This window comes from Quercus suber, unplaced genomic scaffold, assembly GCF_002906115.3.
Source record: "Quercus suber isolate HL8 unplaced genomic scaffold, Cork oak 2.0 scaffold_144, whole genome shotgun sequence".
Lineage (NCBI taxonomy): Eukaryota > Viridiplantae > Streptophyta > Magnoliopsida > Fagales > Fagaceae > Quercus > Quercus suber.
The window spans coordinates 396,573-416,663 of record NW_027069605.1 but is presented as its reverse complement, the minus strand read 5'-3'; the positions used below and the strand labels follow the sequence as shown (position 1 = coordinate 416,663).

The 20,091-nt window shown below is 35.0% G+C and overlaps 3 protein-coding genes across 4 annotated transcripts; 1 reads left to right on the top strand and 2 right to left on the bottom strand.

Moving 5' to 3' along the window:
* Window positions 1-9,530: 9,530 nt before the first annotated feature.
* LOC112008874 (uncharacterized) lies at window positions 9,531-9,887 on the bottom strand. Its single transcript, XM_024041235.2, has one exon. It carries the CDS (start codon window positions 9,885-9,887, stop codon window positions 9,531-9,533), a length of 357 nt encoding a protein of 118 aa, XP_023897003.2.
* A 1,048-nt stretch (window positions 9,888-10,935) lies between these two features.
* On the top strand, window positions 10,936-13,247 carry LOC112008873 (mitochondrial metalloendopeptidase OMA1). Its single transcript, XM_024041234.2, has 3 exons — window positions 10,936-11,817; window positions 11,930-12,105; window positions 13,013-13,247. Exons 1-3 carry the CDS (start codon window positions 10,936-10,938, stop codon window positions 13,245-13,247), a joined length of 1,293 nt encoding a protein of 430 aa, XP_023897002.2.
* Window positions 13,248-13,901: 654 nt separating this feature from the next.
* On the bottom strand, window positions 13,902-16,871 carry LOC112008885 (serine/threonine-protein kinase Aurora-3). Of its 2 annotated transcripts, none has more exons than XM_024041248.2 (6): window positions 16,675-16,871; window positions 16,315-16,557; window positions 15,939-16,034; window positions 14,651-14,826; window positions 14,478-14,550; window positions 13,902-14,360 (listed from the first exon to the last, which is right to left on the bottom strand). In XM_024041248.2, exons 1-6 carry the CDS (start codon window positions 16,786-16,788, stop codon window positions 14,259-14,261), a joined length of 804 nt encoding a protein of 267 aa, XP_023897016.1. In that variant the 5' UTR covers window positions 16,789-16,871; the 3' UTR covers window positions 13,902-14,258. The 2 variants fall into 2 exon arrangements, with proteins under 2 accessions (XP_023897016.1, XP_023897013.1); XM_024041245.2 differs by having other exon boundaries at window positions 14,651-14,865; window positions 16,675-16,870.
* Window positions 16,872-20,091: the final 3,220 nt, after the last annotated feature.

Sequence of the window (20,091 nt, the reverse complement as noted above, 5' to 3'; positions counted from 1 at the left end):
TCCTAGATCTTTACCTTGTGTTTTTCTGGGTTATCCTTATGGAGTTAAAGGTTTTAAGGTGCTTGACTTAGCAACCAAGAAGATTTTTGTTTCTAGGGATGTTCTTTTCCATGAAATTGTTTTTCTTTTTATATTTTCCACATATTCTTCTTCACCTCATTCTACCATTACTTTGCCTCATATTTTTCCTTCCCTAGATCTTTATACTGATCATTTACCTTCTGTTTCACACCCTATTACTCCTGTCAATACTCCTCATTCTTCACTTGCTCAGTCTACTTCTGACTTACATTTCCCTCCCATTACTTCAGATTTATCTAGTTATACATCTGCATCTACTCCTTCTCCTACTCCTACTAATTCTGCAAACCTCATACCTGATTCCACTCCTGATTCCACTGCTATTTCATCTATACCTGTTTCCATTCCTGATTCTATTCCTATTTCTATTCCTACGTCCATTCCATCCTTAAGGAAATCTACTAGAATCAGTAAAGCCCCTGCTTATTTGCAAGATTATAAATGCAGTAATGTTTTTCATGGTTAGTTTGACCATTCTAGTCCAGCCATCAAGTCTGGTTCCACCTCCTCCTTGTCAGGTACTATATATCCTTTATTAGATTATCTTACTTCTTTTGGTTTGTCACCCTCTTATGCCCATTTTTGTTCTCTAATCACTGCCATTTCTGAGCCAAAATCTTATTCTGAGGTTGTCAAAGATCCTAAGTGGCAGAATGCTATGGCTGATGAGATTACAGCATTGGAATCAAATCAGACATGGACCCTCACTTCTTTACCTCCTTACAAAAAGGCAATTGGGTGTAAATGGGTTTATAAAATCAAGTATAAGGCTGATGGGACAGTGGAGAGGTACAAAGCAAGACTTGTGGCCAAAGGATTCACCCAACAAGAGGGTTTGGACTTCACAGACACTTTCTTTCCTATGGCAAAGATGACTTCAGTTAAGACTTTGCTTGCCATTGCTGCTGTAAGGGGTTGGCACCTTCTTCGACTTGATGTAAACAATGCTTTCCTCCATGGTAATCTCCATGAGGAAGTTTACATGCACCTACCTCAGGGTTTTCACAGGAAGGGGGAGCATTTGGTATGCAAGCTTAATAAGTCATTGTATGGACTTAAGCAGGCCTTAAGACAATGGTACTCCAAGATTTCATCTACCATTTTGAAGTGTGGTTTCAAACAGTCCAAGTCAGATTACTCATTGTTTACAAAGAAGTTTAATCAGTCTTTTATAGCTCTATTGGTGTATGTTGATGACATCCTTATTGCCAGCAATGATCTTCATGCTATTGAAGAACTAAAGGTGTTCTTGGATCAAGAATTCAAGCTGAAAGATCTTGGAAACCTGAAATTTTTCCTTGGTCTTGAAGTGGCCAGATCAGAACAAGGCATTTCTTTGTGCCAAAGGAAATATGCCTTGGAAATACTTAAAGATGCTGGGATGACAGGTTGCAAACCTAGCAAGGTTCCTATAGAACAAAATTTGAAGTTAAGCAAGTTTTGTGGGGAGTTGCTACCTGACCCTAGTGTTTACAGGAGATTAGTAGGGAGATTGTTGTATCTCACCATAACCAGAGTAGACATTAGTTACTCAGTACAAAAATTGAGTCAATTTATGTCCAAACCCCGAAAACCTCATTTGGATGTAGCTTACAAAGTGTTGCAATATCTTAAAGGAAGTCCTAGTCAAGGTATTCTTTTGTCATCCAAGTCAGACTTGCATTTAAAGGCATACACAGATGTAGATTGGGCATCTTGTATTGACACCAGAAGATCCACCACTGGATTTTGCAGTTTCTTAGGAGATTCCTTAATTTCATGGAAGACCAAGAAGCAATCTATAGTCTCTAGATCCTCTGCTGGGGCAGAATATAGAGCCATGACAGTGACTACATTTGAAATAACTTGGATTCTAGCTTTGTTAAAGGATTTAGAAGCATTTCATTCAAGACTTGCTATGCTTTTCTGTGATAATCAAGCAGCCGTATATATTGGTGAGAACCCTGTGTTTCATGAACGAACCAAGCATATAGAAATTGATTGTCACTTGGTCAGAGATAAGGTTCAAGATAAGGTGATCCGATTGTTCTTTACTCCTACTCATTCACAGCTAGCTGATCTTCTCATAAAGGCTCTTAGTGGTCAACAATTGAAAGCACTACTTACCAAGATGAGTATTGTGAATATTCACAATCCAGGTTCTCATCTTGAGGGGGAGTATCAAGATTGTAACTCACATCAGAAAGAAAGAAAAGAGATAAAGCAAAAGAAGAAAGGAACGAAGAAATAATGTTTTAGACTAAACGACACCAGTGTAGTCTTATTGATGTAGTTTTGTGTTTTTAGTGTCTAAAGCTACATGTAGTTTACAGTATATTTAAGTAGCAAATGTTCACACGTGATGTAACTAACTGACACACGTGCCATAACTGTCTCCCGTGTATTTTGGGATATTTTTCTTTCCTCTGTTTTGGTATTTAGGCACAGAGTTGGTATAGATTCATTATTCAGTTGAAATCAATATTTTCTTCAACTTCAATTCTCTCTCTAGCACTCTATTTCTTCCTCAAGATCCTTGTGCTTTTTCATAAGCTGCATTTCATATTTGAAAGTAGGAATTAAAGTTTACACAAGGCTTTTGCATGTTTGTTTGGTCTTTTTTTTTTTCTTCATCATAGATCATCAATTAGTTCTTCAAATAACGCTGCTAATTAACGACCTTGTATTGAGAAAGTTTCTCAAATACTCCTATGATCTTTCCATTATTATTACTGAAGGGGCCCTTGGTCAATAATGGCCAGGGCTTTCCTCATTGTGTTGATGGGTATTAACAAAGCAGATTGGGAGGACAGGAGAATGCTATATTAGTGTCACTAGCAGACACTGTTTGGTATATTCATATCCAAAGATTCCAATCCCAATTGTTATCTACAAGTTGAAAGGGGCTGCTTCCTTAGGCGTTAATTACTTGAGATTGCATATGGATTTGTGAATCCAAAGAAAGGATTTCAATTCACTTGAATGAGCGTTAAAAGCTAAGATATTTCTTTCTTTTTCATTTTTATTTTAAAAAAGATCTATTTGGATTTTCAAATGATTTGGAACCTTCTTATGCTGTGGACTTGTCATAATTATTATATGGAATTCTTATTTCTTTTTCTTTATTATTGTTCAAACAAAACCTAAATGCATGTGCTTGAAGTTTCTTTCTTGGTGTCCATAATTGATATTGTTGTGAAATTCTAAATTCTGTTAACTTGAATTTTCTTCACAGTAATTTGTAGTTAAAAGTTGGGATAATTATTTGTCATGTCAAATTGTAATAATGTTACATTTGATTTCCTTCACAGGAGGGAAGAGGAAGCAGATTATATTGGATTAATGTTAATGGCATCTGCTGGATATAACCCTAAAGTGGCACCCAGAATATATAATAGAAACCTGAGGAATCTTGGTGGTGAAGGCGGTATCAATTCAACTCACCCATCTTGTATTAAGAGGGCTGAACTGCTAAATAAAGCAGAAGTAATGAACAAAGCGTTGGCTGTGTACAAGGAAGTGAAAGCTGGTGAGGGGGTGAGAAGCTTTGTCTAGGATGCTTTTGTAATAGAAATCATAATGCTTTGCTTGCTTAAGAAAACGAACAGGAGATGCACTATTCATATTATTGTTCATGGAGGGGATTGATGAAACTATGTTTGCAAGTTCCTTTAACACCAATAGGCTGGTAATGAAAAGGGCATTTTTGGTTAAGAATGCTAAGTTTCGAAAGCTTTGCTTGGATAATTTCTTCAGCAAGGGTAGTGATTAGTGAAACCCATGATATGTAGTGTTTTGGATATATAACAATATTCTTGTTTTGGAATGGTGTATTAGACTTTTAATGGTAGTATCATGGTTATGGAACAATTTTTGCTTTGGAATGGTTATATATTTACTTGGATGGCAGTATCATGATATGGAACAATTTTGAGGTTGAGTTTGGAAGGATTTTAAATCAATAGTTTTTTTTTTTTTTTTTATAAGATAAATTAGATTCATTAAATTTAGATATCATTTAAAATCTAAGGATTTTAAAGGTTGGTGGATTTGGTCAAATTCAAATCCTTGATCTTTTAAAACTCCAAACAAGGTATTTTTGAGTTTTAATTACTCAAATCTAAATTCATAGACTCAAATCTTGCTATCCAAACACACATTTGGAATGGTTATGTATTAGAACTTGGATGGTAATATCATGGTTTATGGTTATGTATAGTATTGTGATAATTTGTGTATTTTGCTTATGTTTAACTAGGTTTAAGTGGTGTATTTGAACATGAACTTCCCTAGCTTATGATGTAATTATGGATGTACCGGGTATGTCTTACTGAAAATAAAAACATATTTTTATGTTGATTGTTGATACCCATTTTCGCGACACATTTTGTACAAGCCCGATTCAAACAAGCTCGACTTTCTTGTAGGCTCAATTCATGTATTATATTGTATTTTATTATTTTAAGCATGGCCCAAGCCCATGCAACTTATGGAGAAATTGAGAAAGTGTGGTTTGGAGGATATGGGTTGGTTCCTTTCGAACCTTTTGCATGAACCCAGCCCATGTGTGCTATCAAGTGGGCAAGGGACGCTGGTAGTACCTCAGGCTTATGGAGAAGGTCTTGTATCCAAAATTTTCACTTCAAAAAAGCTTTTATGCCCTGGGTGACTGTGGCCCAAAGTTTTTGCCCTAACCTAATTTTGCTACAATATTTTCTTTTTCACCCAAAAAAACACAGTTGACCTTAAACTAATTAGCTAGCCTATTGTAGCCAAATGTAGCTGTCAAAAGCCTACAATGACAAGGAAAGAATAGAGAATGGAGCCAGCCACTTTATTTCCAAAATTATGTAAAAAGCAAGCCAACTCTCTTACCCAATTAAAGCAAATCTGACCATAACCTCTTTGATTGAGACCTTGGGGTTCAAAGCCTCTTCTATTGACCAAAAACTAGTCACTTAGAGCACCCCAAGTTCAATACAAAAGGCCCTAATCAGATTCAAAATCGGACCAACCACGTTCTACCTAGAGACCAGAAATTTCAAAGCAAAAGCCCATTCAGCTAGTTAACAATCTTACAATTTCGAACCTTGGGGGTGGAAATATGGGTACAGGGGAACCTTCCCTCTCTTCCTCACAACCTCTCTCAATTTTCTCTTCTCGGTGATTGTGGGTCGAAGTTTCAGACCTGTTGAACCACGTTTTCCCCATAGAGCTGAAACTTAAGAGCAAAAACCCACTGAGCCAGGAAACATTCTCACAATTCTGGATCTTAGGGGTGGAAATATGGGTATAGGGGTCCTCACAACCTCTCTCAATTCCTTTTCTTGGTGACTGTGGGTCGAAGTTTTAGGCCTGTTATATTTTTATGCTTTTTCTACACTTTTGTTATTAGCATTTTGATTCTCTCTTGTCAAAGCACCATTAGCCTTTTGTTCATTATACATTTGGAATTTTGGGCTTGATTCTCCACAATAAACACCTCTAAAGAACCCAATGAGAGATTTGGGCCGTTCTCGCATTTTTGGCCCTTGTCGCAAAACGTCCCCGACATTGATTATATTGATTTTAGTTATGTATCTTGTGAATTTAGTTTTTTAACTTTTATCATCTAATTATTTATTTTATATATTTGGAAATAAAGGAGAGATATTACCTAATTTTTACATGAAATTTGTTCAAAATGAAAATACTAATAGAGGTGGCAGAGTTGAGGAGCAGACTAAGTCACACAATACGTGCCATCTACGGATTTATCTGATGTAGTAGACAAAATAATTTCTGCACGTTGTCCTTAGAATACAATAGTCTAGCTACATTGCTGATTATCCTTACAAGCAGTGGTGGAGCCTGAAAATCTTTCCGGGGGGACCAAGATGACTATAACAAAAACCTTATGTAAAAAGAAAAAATATACTTGATTTATAAGTTAACTTTAACAGATTAAATTTGTGTCATTAGTTCCTTCACGGTACTAAATTTTCTAAAAAAACACTTTTTTATGTACACATTTAAACAATCACTAAAAAAAACTCATATCTCTCTTGTTACAAAATTTCAATTTGACAAGTTTCATGGTTGAAAATACACATTCGGTAGAAATGGTTGCAACTACAAGAGTAATAATAAACATTTAAGCCCTTCTAGAGAGTTCAAATATCTAAAGATTTAACAATTGAGACAAAGGATTGAACACTAGTTTCTAAATATTGAACATTTTTCCTACTTTGCATCAATTATAAATGAGTTACTTACAATTTGTGATCAGCAAAATATAAACTAGGTTTATTAAGAGAAAACTTTATCTTAGTACCTTCAACTATTAAGCAAATAATAACTCCATATATAAAAAAAAAGAAAAAGTATTACTATAAAATATAAGTTATATTTCAACAATCAACACTTTTATATTTTATAATCAAAATATCATATCAACAGTGACTATTCGAATATAGGCCACTCATTCAATGGTAAATAGAAAGTAAAAGTCACTCACTCATTCATTCATGACAGCCGTACATTATATATTATATAAAAGTTGGCCAAAATTAGGAATTAACCCTGTTTGCCAAACAATATAATTAGTAGGCATTATTACAAAACTATATTTTTTACTAACATCTGGAGTCTAAAAGCTAAATCGAGTCTCAAAGACTCGGTTTCAGTGTTTTGATCACGTCTGATTTGGCCTTTTTTCCATGTGGCGTCCATCTGGAAATTGAGTCTCTGAGACTCGATTTATAAGCCAATCAAGTAAAATGTTTTAAGCTTGCAACTTCAACCTCCTTACACACATGTTTAGCTCTCTCATGTACAAACCATTCCCCCCACCCCACCCCACAAAAAATGACTCACCATCACCATTCACCACAAACATCAACAACCACCAAAATCCACATTTTGCCTATCCCACATCAAATCCACTCACCACCATGGGGTTTGTAGAAGATCATGACTGAGCAAAAACCACCACAAAAAAGAAAAGAAAAAAACACCCAAAGGTGAGCAAGACCAGATCCACAGCGGCAAATCTACGGTGAGCAAAACGTAGGCCCACAGTGGCAAACCCAAAAATGATCTGGCCACCACTTCGTCTACCACTCCCAACCGAGCCACCAATTTCATCCAATCATTTCATCCAAGCCTAGCCAGCCACCACTCCTAACCCACCTACCCAAAATCAAAACTGACCCATCACCCCACCACCACATACACCCCAGCAACCACTAACCAAAAAAGAAAAAGAAAAAAATAGCAACCCTAAAGAAGAACAAGCGTCAAAACCATCACTCAGCAACCACTACTGCCTGGATCCATCACCACAACCACCGATCAGCAACCACTCCCATCGCCTAGATCCGCAAACCCAGATTTAAAAAAAAAAAAAGGATTGCAGATTAGGTGAGAGAGGAGAGAGGGGGAGAATGGTGAAAAGGAAAGAAAAGAGAGAGTAGTGAGAGAGGGCCTGATCTTACCCGTAGCCTAATTTGATGGAGGTTGAAAGGTAAAAGAGGCAAGATGGAGGTAGAATGGTGAAGAGGAAAGAAAAGAGAGAGCGGTGAGAGAGGAGAGATGTAGGTTTAAAACATTTTACTTGATTTGTAAAGGGTCAGCTTATAAATCGAGTCTTAGAGACTCAATTTCTAGGCGCCACGTGGAAAAAATGCCAAATCAAACGTGATCAGAACACTAAAACTAAGTCTTTGAGACTCGATTTATAGGCCCTAAATCGAGTCTTTTAGACTCAAGATGTTAGTATGACATATACTTTCAAAACAGTGCCTACTAATATATTGTTTGGCAAATAAGGATCAATTCCCAATTTTGGCCTATAAAAGCTACACAAATACAATCAACATTATTGTAGTGATTAGAGAGAGAGGGAGAAGTACTAGTGGTGAGCTGCTGGTGAGTGTGGACTATTTGGCGAGATGCCTTGCAAGCGGCTCCTCAAGTAAAGGAGGCAACAAGGAGATGGTGGCACAATGGGAAACCGTAAGACAAATTTGGGATTATTTTCTTTGTAATTGGTGATTAGGAATTGGTTGAAAAAGACAGATTTGGGTTTATTTATTTGCAATTTAGGGATTTTGTTTAAGGAGAGAGGGGTTTTGTATTTGAACTCCAGAAGGGCCTCAGTCGGAGGAGTGGGCCATATATTGGTAATGATTTTTTTTTTTCATTAGAAGATATGGTTAATATATATATATATATATATATATTAGAGAAGATATGGTTAATATTTTAGAGAAGTACTAATAGAAAATTAAAAACTCAAGGGGGCCATGGCCCCCTTGGCTTCGCCAGTGCTTACAAGCCTACACAATATTTAGGATTTGAATGTCTCACTAATACTTTCTTTTACCAAAATATAGAGTTAAGAAGAAAATATTTTATTTTTATTTTCAAGTAAGAAGAAATAGACAAATAAGTTTTTTTTTTTTTTGATACTCAATACAGAGATGCGTTTATTAAAAAAAAGAGATTATAAGAAAGTTAAAATGGCTATAAGAATATACTCCATCCAAACTAACAAAGGAAAAGAAAGCCTAACTTACCTAACTAAAGCATGAGCAACTGAATTGCCCTTGAAAGAAGGAAAAGTTCAGAAGAGAACTAACAATAAACTTAGGAAGTATTTGAAATAGAAGAAATGCACTCTCTTTCTTTCTATCTTTTCTTACTTTTATTGGCAAGACATGAAATCTGTTTATAGCCCAAAGAATTCGTACCAAAATGAAACTGTATTTAAGGATATAAATATATTTACACATTTTGAGAAAGTATATTTAAGGATATTTGAACGTTGTTGAATTTCTCATAAATTAAAAGGTCAGAACATTTGAAAGGAAACATTTTCTAAGGAAAGATATTTGACAAGGGAATATTGCTATTATACATTATTAAGCCACTAAAAACGTTCATTTAGTCAATAAATTTATTTTAGAACTATTGATTTACGTAATTGGAAGAAAACAATTAGGTTTACAACGAAACCTAGAAATTGATCACCGATCCAATTTGAGTACCCCTATAGGATAGACTCAACAGAAAACTGAAGAGTAATGGCAGCAAGTGATTGAGATTAGTACTTCCTAATATAAAATTATTGACTCTAGAGACATAGTAATATGGAGAAGACAAAATTGTTTCAAGCACTGACAAAACTAGAAGCACCACTTGTTTCAAAGAGAGGAGGATAGGTTATTTACATTTCATTTGATGGTCAGAGGCAAATTGAAAGCTAAGAGATAGTAATTCTAAGGATTCCTCCGGGGGAAAATAGAGATGTCTCCTATGTTAGCACAATTGAATTTCAACTTTTTTTTTTTTTTGGAGAATCAACACCAAAAACTTTTATTAAGTAGTTGAAGAATCTAAAATAACAAGTTAATGTATGTCAGATGGAACATGCTCCATCCACACTAGTAAAGGAAATGAAACTATTGCTCTCTTAGCCAAAGTATAAGCTACACAATTACCCTGCGCTTAGTATGAGAGAAAGAAAAAGTTCTAAGCGAACCAACAATAGACAAAGTGTCTTTGACAATATGACCAATGGACGGGTGACCCCAATTTGTTATCCTCAACGCACTGCACACCACCTCTAAGTCTCCTTCAAATTCAGAAAAAGAGATACCCAATTCAACAATAAATTTTGCAGCCCTTCTTACAGCTAAGGCTTCCAACATCTCCACTGAACCCGGGTAAGTGATTTTTTCAGCTAATGCCACAATTACCTCACCTTTAGCATCCTGAACTACGACCCCGATACCTACTTCTCCCGATTCACTGAACACAACCCCATCATAGTTTGTTTTGTACATCACATCCGAATGAGGTCTCTATTTTGCAAAGAAAGTTAGGCTTTTTTGGATATATATTGCTGGCAGTTTCTTTAAGACCTTCTCTTTTCTTCCCGTGTGTGTGTATTTTAAATACTTAGTATTCTCAACCAAAAAAAAAAATTTAGCAAAGAAAGCGATATAGCCATTAACAGATAAAAATTGATTTCATCAATTCACTTAATTGAGCATTTAATCAATATTAAAATAATTATAATATTTTATAAAAATAATCCAACACAAACCAAACACCAGAAAACAAGTTATTTTCCTGAAATATATATATATATATATATATATTTTTTTTCAGAAAACGTTTTGTGTCAAAACAAAGGCAATCTTAATAAAATTATGAAACGGGTGACAACTTTTAGTAAAAAGTTCTTAAAGTCCTTTAAGGAGGTTTTTTTTTTTTTTTTATTTTTTTTATTTTTTTTTATAGAAAAAGTTAAGGAGCTTTTTTAAGTTGTAACACACAGGCCATACACCCATAGACCATAGTCCATAGACATAAAAATGAAGTTTTAGGCAAAAGAAGATTATCCTCCACCATATCTGCAATTGTTCAAGTAGTGTGGCCTAGGGGGAAAAAAAAGAAAGAAGTGGACTCTGATTACACCTATAAGGCTTTATTACTTTTTTCCCTTTTTAAATAGTACAAAATAACAGCTCATTAAGGTAAATGATTGGAATAAAAATCCAACCATTAATTTCAATTTTGATACGGGCTTATTCTTATAAAATTGGGCCTGAATTCGTTTGGCCCAATTCAGAATGTTGCTTGTTCCACAAGTATACCTTCTAGCCTAATCTTCTTCATATCTACTGGACTTCAAAATCAGAGTCTTTAAGTTTATTCAACCATTAAAGAAACCAATTTTAGAGCTGGATGTCCAAGTTTTTCAACAAGAATCTCCAGGGTAACATCTTTCCTTCACAGATAGTATATATAGTAGTAGTACACTAGTACTGCTGTACTAGTATCATCACCATTATATTGCTCAATTCACTAGGGTTTGAGTAATTATTCATGGGGTTTTCTTACGCAAAAGCCAAGTTAAACACATTCAACGCGCTCTCATCTTTCTTTCCAAAGAAAAATGTAGCTTTTGGTGCAGCTAATAACAGCCGGTTCGTGCCAAATAGTTCTACAATCTTGGATTCAAACTTTTCAAGGTTTAGTGTGGTTCCTGCTGTGGGTTTGCTTGGAGTTGAAGGAGTGCAACGTAATATTCATCAAACATGTCGTTTTCTTCACGTCACAAGGAGATTTTACCAAGCAAGAACAGTGTCGAATTCACTGAATTGGTCAATGCACGTACAAAGATTGATGAGATTTTGTAGAAGAACTTGGGTTGCTTTGTTGTTTGGTGGTTCTGTGGTTTGTACTACTATTTGTTGTACAAGAATACAAAGAGTCCCATACACAGGAAGGTTTCATCTTGCTCTCACTGAAAACATTGAGGATAAGTTAGGAGAGTATCAGTGGCAGGAGTTTGAGAAGGAAAACAAAGGAAAATTACTCCCTCTGTCTGACCCTAGAACTATTCGGGTACAATCCGTAGCAAGAAAGATCATTGCTGCAATGAACAGTGGGTTAAGGCTTGGAAATGAATTCAAGATCAATGGCCATTTAGGTGCAAGTAGAGATTTTGGAGATAGAGGGGCACAATATTTTGGTTTTAAAGATGCTCTTACTGAAGCAGGGTTTAAGCATAGCCAAAAGCGGGATCGAAACTTTATATGGAAACCTGCTACTAAACATTTGAACCAAAGAAATTGGGAAGTGTATGTGCTTAATACTCCGGAAGTTAATGCTTCCTGTCACCTTGGTGGAAGGATTGTTGTTTGCAATGGGTTGCTTGATGTTGTAGACAATGATGCAGAGTTAGCAACTATTATTGGGCATGAGGTCTGTTTTGGTCATTCTTTAGAATTACAGTATTCATAATTTTATTGGATTTAACTATATGAGAACTATATAGTGCATTTTGGTTTTAAATTAACCCCCTTTTTTTGGTTAGGTTGGGCATGCTGTGGCTAGGCATATAGCAGAAGGTATTGTGAGGCTTTTCTTGATGCTTTCCGCACTGATTGCTCTTATTTATGCTCTTACTACTCATGGTGATTCGACTTCAAAAAGAAATGTGGATGGTCTTGCTAGACTTCAAGATATGTTTACCAATTTTATGAGCAGGAGGTATTTTCTTCTCCTTGATCCTCATGTTTAACAGTTCAAGTCATTCTCTATTCATTTTGAATGCATTTTGTTTTTCTCCCTTTGAATTCATGGTGTGTATGTACTATGTAACTGGTTTAAAGAATAAGATAGAAGCTGCATTTTATATTTGAAATTAGGAATTAAAGTTTACACTAGGCTTTTGCATGTTTGTCTGGAGTCTCTGGACATTTTATTTTTGTCATAGATAGTCAATTAGTTCTTCGAAAAAACGCTGCTAATTAATGACCTCGTACTGAGAAAGTTTCTCAAACATCTTTCCACAATTAATAAGAGCCAGGGCTTTCCTCATTGTGTTGATGAGAATTACCTAAGCAGATTTGGAGGATAGGAGGATGCTATATATATATATATTTGATAGGTAAAGACGATGCTACGCTAGTATCACTAACAGACGCTGTTTTGTAATACTCGTATCTCCAAACTCAATTGTTATCTACAGGTTAAGAGGCCTGCTTCCTTAGGCGTTAGTTTCCTGAGATTGCATATAGATTAGTGAATCCAAAGGAATGATTTCTATTTACTTGGATGAGCTTTGAAAGCTAAGATATTGCTTTTTATTTATTATTTATTTTTATTTTTGTAAAGATATATAATTGCATTTGCAGATGAATTGGAAGCTTCTTATGCTGGGACTTGTGATAATTATTATATGGAATTCCTTTTTTGTTTTTCTTTCTTATTATTGATCAAATAAAACTTATATGCATGTGCTTTAAATTTCATTCCCAGTGTCTATAATTGATATTGTTGTGAAATTCTAAAGTTTGTTATCTTGATTTTTTCTTAACACTAATTTGTTGTTAAAATATGGGAAAATTATTTGTGATGTCAAATCATAACAATGTTACATTTATTTCCTTAACAGGAGAGAAGCGGAAGCAGATTACATTGGGCTAATGTTAACGGCATCTGCTGGGTATAACCCTCAAGTGGCACCCATAGTATATGAGAGGAAGCTTGGTGGAGAGGGTGGTATCCAATCGACTCACCCATCTGGAATAAAGAGGGCTAAACTGCTACAGAAACCCAAAGTAATGAACAATGCGTTGGCTGTGTACGAGGAAGTGAAAGGTGGTGAGGGGGTGAGAAGCTTTGTTTAGAATGCTTTTGCAATGGAAATCATAATGCTGTGCTTGCTTAAGAAAATGAATTGGAAATGCATTATACATATTATCATTCATTCTTCAATCAAAAGTATAAACCACCAACCATACTTGTATGAATGAATTCATTAGTCTTTCATTTTATTGAATTCTTTTGATTTAAGCCATTACAAGCTAGCTGATACTATTTTTGCTTAGTCAGAAAAATAGATCATAACAGTGAAGGTCATTTTGTTCTTATTCTCGAATAATAGAACCTGTCTCTAGGTTGCCTGGAGATTCTCTATAAACATTTTGGGGAATCCTCAAAGAACTCTAAACAAATACGTAAATTTTAAGATTTTTTTTGACAAACTCAGAACTAAAACTTGAACAATTTTTTTCTTGTTAGGTAAAGGTTATATATATTTTTTGTTTTTGTTTTTGTTTTTATTTTTGATAAACTCTTGTTAGGTGAAGTTGCACTGGGTCTTGCCCACAATCATATCAATAGGCCAACTATTATCATGCTAACGATTGGCTTCCAGAATAATATGCTAAATAGGTGTTACTGTAGATGATAAACAAAAATGGTTGCGGTAATCCACCTTGCAACTATATTGTAAACCAATAAAAGCCATTCAAAAAACTAAACAATTACAAATATCAAAATAGACTGGCATGGACAATTTGTCATTACCGTTTGGAATAATAGATTAATTAGAACCTGTAATCTAATTTCTATATATAAATCCATAGTAGCAAACCTATCCATGGCAAGAGAAAGAACGCACATTGAATTATCATATACAAAACGTATAATGCATGAAGTTCAAAGCTTCGGTTTGCAAGTCAATGTTTCTCAGTCAAGAAGCAGCCTAAGATAAGAAGAAATATTGAAGGTTATATGAAGAGCTTTGGAAGCTGCTTCATGAGTGGAGAGGGAAAAAAAGAAACACCAATAGATGCAGAATTCAATCATGTTGATTCCTCCAAGCCATGGCAGAATCAGCTTTGAAGGTTTAAATCCTACTTATTGCAGATACTTGTAGGATCTGCATTCTTGACTATCCAAGGATGCTCCATGATCTTCTGAAGAGACAGCCTTTTTGAGGAGTTCTTCACCAGAAGCTGCATATATTTTCAGATCACATATTCAGGAACACAACTAAATATATTCAATACAGCATATCCTGTACACCCAGATATCAACATGAAAATAGAGTCAATAGACACGGACTAACATACTCGAAGAATGAGATCCTTGGCTTCTGTAGAAACACAAGGGGTGGAAGGAAAGCTCAGGTCAACATTCATTATCCTGGTACAGCCAAATACAAGTTAACAAACTAAAAATAACACAATTTATGGTACATTTTTCTTCCACAGTAATCACACTAAAACAATTATCTCTACCTTACCTTCTAAAGGTGTCGGTTTGATTCTCAGCCTCAAATGGAGGGACACCATAAAGGAACTCATAGCAAAGGATACCCAAAGTCCAGTTGTCAACTGCGTAGTCATGAGCTTTGTTCTCCACCATTTCTGGTGCTAAATAATCCAAAGTTCCACACATGGTGCGTCTCTTGGCTCTTGACTGTACAGACCACCCAAAGTCGGCAATTTTCAGTCGACCCTACAGATATAATTAATAACTAAGTCAAACAATTAATTGTCTTGACTTAATGATAAAGAGCAATCATAAAAAAAAGGTGCACTATAAGTTCAAATCTATTGCATCTATAAATTAAACAGAAAATCTGTAACTTAGTTCTCACTTCCTCAATAATAATATTTAATGTTGGTCCAGGTTTGGGAAAAAAATCATTACAAAATTTTTCAACCAATTATAGAAAAGTATCAAATGAACAAATAAGAAGAACATGTGGAATTCCTCTCTGTTTGGAGCTTCTTAAAAGATAAATTATTATTGGAATTTGGTTAACTTGCTATAGCAATGCATCTTGAAGTTGAGCACTAGCACCTGACAATTCTACAGAAACTTTTTATTCAAATACAAAAAAGAAACCATCAAGAAAAAGAAAAGAAAGGGAGAGAGAGAGAGAGTTCAAAAAATTGTCCTATTCATAAGCTCAAGTGTCCAACCTCAGTTGCAATTTCTGCTATAGATTGTGCAGAAAATGCATCCAATTTGTGCCTATAGTAGGTGTACTCATCGTGTAGATAGACAGAAGCTTTAGGCTGAGAGGAATTAAAAACACTGTTCTGTTCATAAGCTCAACTGTCACAATTTCTGCCTTAACATTGTACAAAACAAAGCTATATCCAAATGGTCCCTTAGTAGCTACGTTATTGTATAAATTAGTACCATAGATATGCCCAAGTAGAATTAAAGTTCATACAAAAATACTCATGGCCGACTTATTAAAAGAAAAATAGCATCACCAAAATTTGGATGATTCTTATTTTTGGGCAGGTAAAAATCTGAAATTGACTGTGCTTAGAATTTGGGCTAAACTTGTCATGTAAGAATAGTGCAATTCATGCCAGAAAAAAATTTCCCCACAAAGTCAACTATCAAGAGCCATGGTCTGTATGTTTGAAATGAACTACAACACACCAAAAATATTATCCACTTGAAAAATACACATTTACATAATCAATCCAAACTTAGGAAAAGAACAGGTTCCTTTATAAAACTAAAAGGACAAAAAAGAAAAGAATGTCATGAAGGATTTTTTAGCATACCTCATGATCAAGCAACAGATTTTCGGGCTTGATGTCTCTATGAATCACATCTTTCTCATGACAAAACGCCAACGCTTGCGCGAGGCTCAAAATGTACTATAATTCACAAGGGATATGCATAAGGATACTAAATTTGACAAGAAACAATGAATTAAATAAGAGGAAAGGACAAGAAAACCCGTTGTAACTAAACATATTAAGTAATAATTAACAGTCATGCGCAACACAAAAAGCATAGCACATATAGTTGAAGCAAACCGCAATTATCCCAACATATACAACCACCCCCACCATCACTCAAGCCATTATGCCAAAATTATATACATATACACTCAATTTCTCAGTAAACAAACAGAGAAGGGAGAGAGAGAAATACAGTGGCAGCTTTGTTCTCAGAGAGAAATCCGCGTTTTCTGAGCTCCCTATAGAGCTCGCCGCCATGAGCGTATTCGAGAATCAAGAAAATGCGTTCGGAGTCGTGGAACCAACCGTAGAGTCGCAATATATTTGGGTGGCGAAGAGTGGATTGAATCTCCATTTCTCTCTTGAGCTGGTGCTGAATTTTGTACTTTTCTATTTGCTCTTTGAATATCACCTTCAACGCCACTATGTATTTGCTCTGCCAAAAGCCCAAAACCAACATGTCATAGACTTTGATTTAGAGGATTGCTTATTTTTAGAAAATGAAATCAAAAGAAAAAAAAAAAAAAACCAACATTGGTACTTTTCAGTTCACCTTGGCTTCTCTGGCGAGATAGACTCGGCCGAATTTCCCTTTTCCGAGGGGTTTTCCGATCTCGAAGTCTTGCAAGGACCATTGCTTCTTTGGTGATTGGGTTTGGGATTTCATTTCTTTTCGTTTGTTTGGATTTTGAGAATTCAGAATTCCCAGTTTAGACTTGGAGAGAGAGAGAGGGAAGCGAATTTAAATTTTCTTATGGTTAAAACGCCGCGTTTAAAACCGCAAACAGAACTAACCAAGGCACTGTTTGGTTTGGTTTGATTTTTTTTCCCTCCTAAAAGACAAAAATACAATTTACACGTCATAAGCATCCACAGCAGTGGAGTTAAAAAGCTATAATGCTATTTTAGCTCCACTAATATATCAAAAAAGCCTTGCAGCAGTGGAGGCAAACCTAAAATTTTTTGCTGATTTGCTACAGTGCACATCTATAAATAGATGTGCACTGTAGCAGACATCTAAAAAAAAAAATTAATTTTTTTATTCAACCTCCTATTAAAATAATCTTACCGTGCTCATCTCTCTTCAAGCTCTCATCTCTCTCATCAGGGCTCTCATCTCTCTCATCAAGCTCTCATCTCTCCACGCCGTCGCCGTCCACTCCGTCGCCGTCTCACGCCGTCCCAGCCCACGCCGTCCCACGCCATCCCAGCTCACGCCGTCGCCCTCCCAGCCCACGCCATCCCGTCCCACGTCGTTGCCATCCACGCCGTTGCCGTCCCACGCCGTCGCCGTCCCACGCCGTCGCCGTCCCACGCCGATCAGCACTTTTTGTTTGTTTTTTTTTTTTTTCCTGCTGTGGGCTGTGGTGTGGTAGTGGTGTGGTATTATATATAGTGGACTTTTTTTTTTTTTTTTTGGAGAAACATGTAGATTTTTATTAATAGTACACGATTTATCAACTTTTTTTTGGTAGATAGCAAAAACTTTTGATTGGGTTGATAATTTTAAAATTCCATAGTTGGAGTACATATTCTCTTTAAAATACTTGCCAAATTCTATGTCAATTATATGTGTTTTTTTTTTTTTTTTGAGAAAAATGTCAATTATATGTTATGTTATATATACAATCAAACCATAAGCTCATGTTTTTTTTAGTATTATATAATTCTAAAACTCATCTAAATATAGCAAAAATTGATTTCCATAAGTATTCGAAAGACAAGTGTAATAAGTATATTTTGGCTGATATTTTTGGCCAGGGAATATTTGCGGTGGACGGGGGGACAACTGGAGACAGCAGAGAAAGCTTTTTAGAAAGAATATGTTAATTGATAAATTTAATTTACACTAATGTCTAAGAGTTTTAAAAAATAAAATAAAATCAATGAATACATTATAAAACAATGAAATTATCAATATCTAAGGGACAAAATTTAAATTTTATGATTGCTGGCAAAGATACAAGTGCAAGTAATGTCTCATGGTTACTCTATATGCTCTGTAAGAACCCTCTAATGCAGTAAAAATCGTGCAAGAAGCAGGGCAGCTCAATAACTTTGGGGGCCTTAAGCGAAAATTTTAAGTGGAGTCTTTTTTATATTTAAATATTAATCAAATAATATATATTGAATTTTTTTATTTAAAATCTATTTTTCTTGCTTTATGAGATGCAAAATTACTAATTAAGTTTTTGTATTTAAGTTCCTCTAACATTTATTTTTCAATTGATAATATAGTTAATCTACTTAATTTTTCTTATGACATAGTAGACCTTAAATAAGATTTTGTTAATTTTAATTTTAATATATCTAATCAACTTAATCTTTTCTTTTTCAAATAAAAATTAATTTATTACATGGTTCAATAAATTAGTGTCACTATAATACAAATGAGTTGATATGATACATATCAAATTATTAATGTTGTTCTATGATTGTGGGCCACTGTGCTCTGCAGCCTATGCAGCTTGTGCAGTGTGCAGTGCATAACTGTGCAACCCATGCTGCTGTGTAGTATGCAACTGTGTAGAAAACATGCTATTCAGCCTAAATTTAATTTTGTTAGCTGAAGTTTGACTATTTTTGTTTTTTTCTTTTTTAATCTTCTACATTTTAGGATACAATTGGGTCTTTTTAATGCATTTTATTGACCAATAAAAGTACTTAATTTTTTTTTTTAAATTAAAATATATAGATAAATATATTATATATATATAATTTTTTTTTTTTTTACACCTTCTTTTATTTGGGAACTTTATAATATATAGATAAATATATTATATATATATAATTTTTTTTTTTTTTACACCTTCTTTTATTTGGGAACTTTAGGCGATTGCATTAATTGCATCACCTATTGAGCCGGCCCTAGCAAGAAGTGCGAGATGTAACAAGTGTCAAGAATCAAGATGATGAAGCTTAACATTGATGAATTCATGGCAAATATAACTGATGAAATACTGGATCAAATGCATTATCTGCATGCGGCATTGACAGACTTTGAGGCTGTACCCTGCAGTTCCTGTGGAATTAATCTAGAAACTTTATCGGTTTTTAATTTGGACACAAATTTTACTATTTGCTACTATTTGTTATATTTCTAGTAATTACAATTATTTTATGAAGTTTTAACAGTGGGCTTCATGAAAACATTACTCTTGAATTTTGATAGTATGGTAACGTGGTCTCTTTGGTGTACTTCAAGAATGGGAGGTCTGCAGATATGGACGACATTCTTCTTGATGGCTATAGTCTGGAAAAAAGGGGATGTGAAAATGTGATATTCTACATGGGCTTTGCCATGGGCAGGATGCCTTATATTTGGGGAAAATATGCCAAAGAGTTTCGACCAGAAAAGATGGCTCGACAATGGAATTTTTCAACCTGACCATTCAAACGTTTGTATCATCTTTTAGTTACCTCATAAATACTTGGGTTGCAGGCGGGCCCTCGAATTTACCTAGGGAAGGACTTTGCTTACCTGCAGATTAAAATAGTTTCAATTGCTCTACTCCGCCTCTTCCGGTTTAATCTAACTGATGATATGAAAAATGTAACTTATAGGACAATGTTCACTCTTCAGATTGATGGAGGTCTCCATGTTTTTACAATTTCTAAGACAGTCGTAAACTACAGTATGTGAAGCAAAATAAGTCAATAACGTTCCGCTGTTCTCCATTGGTACTCCTGAAGTGTATAACAACTTAACAAGGAACTTGAATTCAACTTTTAGGGTATTAATAATTGGACTGTCCAACACATTTCAACTGAATTTCACTATCATCGTTGTCTGTCATTTGTGGTTTGTGCACATTTTTATAGTAAACCTGGAAACTAGCATGGAGGGTTAGTGTAATACTACTCATTGCTTCATTGTAAGAACTTTTCCTTCAAAACCATCAAGGAATTTTCACTTGCTATGATGCAAAATCATCTGCTTATCTGAAAGTTGATAAATCAAATGTGTTGC

Excerpts from the sequence above, each read along its gene's own strand:
- LOC112008873 (XM_024041234.2), top strand. The coding sequence starts at position 10,936 with ATGGGGTTTTCTTACGCAAAAGCCAAGTTAAACACATTCAACGCGCTC. Across the intron at positions 11,818-11,929 it reads CAACTATTATTGGGCATGAG|GTTGGGCATGCTGTGGCTAG; the intron begins GTCTGTTTTGGT and ends TTTTTTGGTTAG. Across the intron at positions 12,106-13,012 it reads ACCAATTTTATGAGCAGGAG|GAGAGAAGCGGAAGCAGATT; the intron begins GTATTTTCTTCT and ends TTTCCTTAACAG.
- LOC112008885 (XM_024041245.2), bottom strand. The coding sequence starts at position 16,788 with ATGAAATCCCAAACCCAATCACCAAAGAAGCAATGGTCCTTGCAAGAC. Across the intron at positions 16,035-16,314 it reads CTGAGAACAAAGCTGCCACT|TACATTTTGAGCCTCGCGCA; the intron begins GTATTTCTCTCT and ends TGTGAATTATAG. Across the intron at positions 14,551-14,650 it reads CAAACCGACACCTTTAGAAG|GATAATGAATGTTGACCTGA; the intron begins GTAAGGTAGAGA and ends TGGCTGTACCAG.
- LOC112008874 (XM_024041235.2), bottom strand. The coding sequence starts at position 9,887 with ATGTACAAAACAAACTATGATGGGGTTGTGTTCAGTGAATCGGGAGAA.